At 42.9% G+C, this 6,000-nt stretch overlaps 1 protein-coding gene across 2 annotated transcripts in view; it reads right to left on the bottom strand.

The window, feature by feature from the left end:
• Positions 1 to 3,589: 3,589 nt before the first annotated feature.
• NPSR1 (neuropeptide S receptor 1) overlaps positions 3,590 to 6,000 on the bottom strand; it is a 159,965-nt gene continuing 157,554 nt past the window's right edge. For both annotated transcript variants that reach the window (XM_058569063.1, XM_058569073.1), the window contains 2 exons: positions 4,540 to 4,720; positions 3,590 to 3,680 (listed from right to left, as the gene is read on the bottom strand). In XM_058569063.1, coding sequence (XP_058425046.1) covers positions 3,590 to 3,680; positions 4,540 to 4,720 — 272 coding nt within the window. The remainder of the gene's footprint in view (positions 3,681 to 4,539; positions 4,721 to 6,000) is intronic.

The raw sequence follows: 6,000 nt of genomic DNA, 5'->3' as shown, positions 1-6,000 counted from the left end.
TGAATAGCAGCAGAGCGTTGTCTGATACAGTGACAGAGGTGAGAGGAGGGTGGAAAAAGACAGGGCAGAGTTCAGCTCTACAGGGTGCTAGGAGCCTAAGTTGACTCAATTGCACTAACAATTTTTGGTGTACCAATGTCTAATGGTAGCCTATATTCTACCCTCATCCCAGGTAATTCAAAGACCTTTAAACAATTTGACTACATTTACTTTCCTCTACACTTATATGCTATTGTTGTGTGTATGAATATTAATACTGAGTCACTTCCTTGGAACTTCTTAGGGGCTCCCCATGCAGTCTGAAAACCATGAGTCTAAATGACCCAAGTCTCCAGCCACTTTAATATGCTATAAGCATAGAATTGCACTTTTCAAATGTTAACTGGACTAGCCCTGTTGTGGATAATGCATCCTTAAAATGCAATTGCAGAGAAATGAGGCATGGATTTTCATGTTTCCAAAAGCAAGGAGGTTGGCGCCTAAACAGTTAGGGTCATCTCCTTTCAATCAAATGCAATTGAAAAGCTGCAGAGAACATTGGTAAATCTGCATACAAAATGACGTATATTCAAATGATGATAAAAGAACTGTAGTTGCCAGCATGGCTGTAGCTCACCTAGGATGATTCTAGAAGAGCAGAATCACTTTATTTCCTGCTAAAAATAGTTTTGTTTTCCTGTTTCTTCAGCAGACCCAGGTTTTGGTCCCTTTCCACACTGTGCATACTGGATGAAGAGCAAAGTCATTTCTGTATATGTGTAAACAGAGTTGTCCAAATGAAGTGAGGAAGAAAGTTCAAGCTGCGTGTTTGTTTGGTTTAAAAGGGATACTTTTTTCCTCATGATTAATCACAAATTAAAGCCATTAAAAAGGTGTTACCACTTTCTAGGGAAAAAGGTGGGAAACGTTGCTTGGTGAAATTAAACTTCAATTAAATTGTGCTTCACACAAGCCCTGAAAGTAGAGAAATTTTTACCATTCATATTTAATCTAGTTCAGTAAAGTACAGATGTTTTTTTCTACAGTGAGGTTAAATATATTAAGCACACCTACTCTTGTTATCTGAAATTTTCACATGTACCTGGAGCTAGGTAACCACAGACCTCCTCCAACATCTTGGTGTGGTAAGTAAGGGTCTTTATTTTACATAGCATCCTGTTGACTTCTCTGACCCCACTTGGCTTCCAAGGCTACAAACAGTGACATCACAACAGTAAACTTTTCATTTTCTCCAAGAGCTCCAACCATATTTCTTAATTGGGAAATGACGTTTCTCTGACTTGGTAGTGATAGATGGGGAAGTTACACCTTCTAAAGGACAAATGACTCAGCGTTGAGTCACTGAGTCACTGGTTCCCTGGGGAAAGAATTCCAGAAGCTCCGACTCTCTGGATGCAGTTTAAGCCATTTCAATCTCAGAACTGCATCTGTAAAGAACTCACAAGATTCTCTGCTCCAGCCTTATTCTGTTCCTATCTTACAGATGAGACAATTGATGCCCAGAGACATTAAATGATTTGTCCAAAGTCGTAAGACTGGTAATTACCAGCATTCTCACTATGTTTAAATCATGTTTCCCCAAGCTCAGCAAATACATGGAAATGAGGATTCCAGAATCCACACCACTGTAAAGCAAGTTTCACTTTAATGGCAGCTTATTCTGCAGCAACCTGTACCATTCTTTTACTGATCTCCAGCCTTCTTGGGGAATGATAGACACAGCATTCCAACAACTACAAAACCACATTCACAGTTTTTAAAGAGCACAAAGCCCCTCACTCGACTCTTTCTTTAACTTTCAGAATCTATTGGTGGATGAGGTAGGCATGTAATGTCTTTTGCAGACCAGAACTTGACAGAGATTGAAAGCATCTGTCAAGAGAACCCAGGCCTCCTGTTTTGCCATCTAGGACACCCGCCAGATTTTGCTGTTAATTGGCTCCCATGCCGGCAGCTATTTTAGCAATGATTCTGTGGGTCTTTTGTGGCACATCTTGATTTAAAGTGAAATGTTGAAAAGTACTTCTCAACCACTCAAAGCTTCCAGGACTGCTGTGATTGGACAGAGAGGGAGGCAGCCTTCAAAATTGTTGTGTAGACATAAAACTAGATTATTCAGCCTCCTCAAATTCAGAGAATAATTCTCAGAGTGATGGTGACTGAGGAGTCTAACTTCTGCCTAGAGAGAGACTTTCCTTAAGGTCAGATGGAATTGAAAAGAGAGTTTATGGAAAAAATGCCACTATGACCTTAAACGTGTCGTCTCTGTGTTAACACCATAATGAGAAATGGAGTGCTATTAAAATATACTGCACATTCTAATGACTCCACTAGCAGTAGGCCAAAAAAAAAACCAAAAAAAAACCCACAAAGATTTAAGCTCAGAATAATTCTGGGAAGGAAGATTTTGCCAAGGAGATTTTAATGTCAAGAATGTATGTGAGGCTAAAAATAAGGAGCTCAGGCACATCCCAGAGCCGTGGGTGGGGATGTATATATAATCAAATTAAATTATTACATTTCCACTTATGGAAAAATCCAATGGTAAAAATTGACTAGAAAACATTTAGTCATATTTCACTTGGATTATGCTTATAAATACCAAACTCCAGACTTGTCAAAATAAGCCCACTAGCGCTTCCCGGCTGAGGTGTTAGATAGACAAGGGCTGCGACATGCAAAAATGATAAAGAGCTTACAGAAGCATCATGCCTGGAAAAGCCACAGGAATTCAGCTCCCAGCTAAAGAGAGGGTTAGGAGAGTTCAAAGGGGAAGGAGTGTCCCTGAGGTGTGACAATGGTGCCCAGAGTGGCCCAAATGTTGAATGCAAAGAGAGGAGCCTTCAAAGCCTTAGAGACATATGAGACCCGGGTCCCAACTCTCAGAGACTGGAGGTCTGGGGCCCATGACTTTTAGCACTATTTCTTTTCCTATCAGAGAATGTTCCCCTCAATTTTGACCTTGCTCTGGAGGGCCAGCTGTTGTGCTTGTTCCACAAATCATTTGTTGATACAATAGGACTGTGAGGTTGGCTGTTGCCAATGTACCCATCTGCAAACCAAGGCCATCTGCAGAGGAGATGCAAAGTGCCAATGCCTGGAAATGAATTTGTTGGTATTTCAAGGACAAAACATCTTTTTGGCTACAACTACTGAACCTCCAATCCAAAAATGGGGTGAAAATCTAGACCTCGGTAAGTCTTTCATTTACTTCTTAAATTGTAATTAGAATACTGATATACAACCATGCTTCTTTAGTCCTCTATGCTTGCCCAAGCCTGGACTCTGGGCCAGTGATGTCTCTGTCCATTGGATTCTGGTGCTGACCGGTGGGAAGGAGGGCTGGGAGTGGTGAGGAAGGAGGGGGCATATTTCCTGGCTGGCATGAATAGTTGGTGACTTCATATTGGCCGATACTTGCTAACGAAGGCGACACACATTCATTAGGATATTTGCCTTGTGCATCTCCCAAGTAAAGAAAGGAGCAAGGAGGAGAAGTCGGCTCAGGCTCCATGCACATGCCCAAGGTGGTGACAAGGACCCAGGAGAGCTGATGGGGTTCAGCCTAGCACTACCACTGCCCCAGCGCCTAGATGAATTCTGGCTTGGACAGAACCTGCATCTCGTGCCTCTCAGTTCTCTCCCGGTATGTCATTCTGGAATCCTGTGATTTTTGCTCCCTAAAGAAAGAATAAAACAGGAAGGGAAAATAATTCAACCTGATGAAAAGGGAAATAGAGATGTTAAGAGATAATAGTTATGGAGAATATATTAAGGATCAGACACTGTGCTAAGCACTTGACACGTAATACCCCCCATCTTTCTTCCCCAGCACTCACAGCCCTCCTTACCACTGGTCAGCACCAGACCGCAATGGACAGAGACATCACTGGCCAAGAGGTAGGCACTGCTATTAGCCCCATTTTACAGGTGAGGAAACTGAGGTTTATGGAAGTTAAATAACTTGCTCAAGGTCACATGTAGCTATGAATCAGCAATGGCAGGATTTGGACCTCGGTCACTGGCATCAAACCCAAGCCTTAAACCATTCTGCTATTCTTTCTCCTATGGACTTCTCCACTTAGTCCCTCTAGCTTTTGTAGGAAAACAGCTGAAAAACAGCAAAATGACTGCGTAGGTGTGCGAGGGATCTAATTTCAGCTCTGCCACTAATTATTCATATAACCTCAATAATGTCACTTAACCTTGTGAGCCTTAATTTGTTTACCTGTAAAATGGTAATAATGCTCTGTGTCCTGCCATCTCCACAGCATTATATTGAGGCAATTCATGTGGAGAAGCTCTGAGCAAAAGAAAGTTATTCTATATGTGATCTGATTAAGATGGTTGCTATAGGAGGTGCTGGGGTATAGGAGAAAGAGCATGGGCCTGGGTTTGAATTTGTCACACTGGCGGGACATTTCTGACCCTCAAGCGTCTCATCTATAACCTGCTGGGAGCTCTGGAATGAGGAAGACACATGTAGGATGCGGTGCAGTGGCCATCAGCATGTCTGACCCAGGCGGGAACACCCCTTACCTGCAGGGGAAACAGATGGAGCTGCTGAAGACACAGTAGATGAGGGGGTTGATGGCGCTGTTCAATGCTGGCAGGTTCTGAATGATCACAGAGGCATAGAAACGCTCCTTGGTGTCTGGAAGGAGGCTGAAGTTGTCCAAAATGTCAAAGAGGAAGTATGGACTCCAACAGCAGACGAAGGCTGAGGAGAAGAGAACCATTAGCACCATAGTGGGTCGTAGCCCAGGGGTCCCTCTGGGTCAGCCCTGATTGGAGCTTCAACCAAGAGATTCCTTAGTACCTGGGATCTCAGAAATATTTAGAACATTAATATCGTGTGTTAACATTAATGTCATATTTACTTAAACACATACATATACACACACATACATATGTACACATCCCACAGATACATTTCTAAAATTGACTACATTCTCTGGAGCTTTGCTAACTGTAAAGGGAGGGTCAGATTTGACTGCTGTTGTGACTCTCCATTGAAAGCTGGGAACCGCTTGGTGTGGCCTTAGCTTCTCATCCCACACAGTGCAGAAGAAAACCAGCAAAAGTCTTTGGAGACTCTATGGGAAAAGACAAAAGAACACGAAGCATTTTGACCAGATAGTGACTCCTGCTTTTAGGGTATGGCAAGAGAAAAGGGTGGTGCCTAATGTTTTCAAAGCACAGCCTGGCTTAACCACAATGTTCTCAATTTTCTTTTCCATTTCTGAGTCAGCCACTCCAGAACTCCAAATCAATGGATGTCTGTGAGACCTGATTCTGTTTAACTCCAAATCCTCAGAGAAAAAGGGTGGAAAATGGAGATCCAGAGTGTGATGGTTAATTTTATGTGTCACCTTAACTGGGTCATGGAGTGCCCAGATATTTGGTTAAACATTATTTCTGGGTGTTTCTATGAGGGCGTTTCTGGGTGAGATTAACACTTGAATTGGTAGACTAAGAAAAGCTAATTGTCCTCGCCAATGTGGGTGAACCTCATTCAATCCACTGAAGGCTTGAATAGAACAAAAAAAGCTGGGTGAGAGAGGATTCGCTCTCTCTGCTTGGCTGTCTTCTAGCTGGGACATTGGTCTTCTCCTGCCTTCAGACTTGGACTCGGACTGCAATTACACCATCGGCTCTCCCGGGCCTGTTTCATACTTTTGAAACTGTTTCTCAGTTTCATAACCATGTGAGCCCATTCCTTAGGATAAATCTCTTTACATATACATCTGTCTCCTATTTCTCTGGAGAACCCAGACGAATACCCACATCCACAGAGGTAAACATTCTCGGGGCTGACTGGACATGCACATGCGCTCTCCTACTTTCCCGCCACATCCTTTCCACCCTCCTTCTCACCCACAGGACTTTTCCTCAGAGAAGTCAGGCTTCCTTGGCCATCTGCCTGCAGGGGCCAACTTTCCTCCACAACTGTTTGAGCGACACATGTTTTTTTCTCCGGATTTTGGAAATGTAGTAAAG

This window comes from Diceros bicornis, chromosome 3, assembly GCF_020826845.1.
Source record: "Diceros bicornis minor isolate mBicDic1 chromosome 3, mDicBic1.mat.cur, whole genome shotgun sequence".
NCBI lineage: Eukaryota > Metazoa > Chordata > Mammalia > Perissodactyla > Rhinocerotidae > Diceros > Diceros bicornis.
Note: the sequence above shows the minus strand (reverse complement) of the source record. Positions and strands in the feature narration are given on the sequence as shown.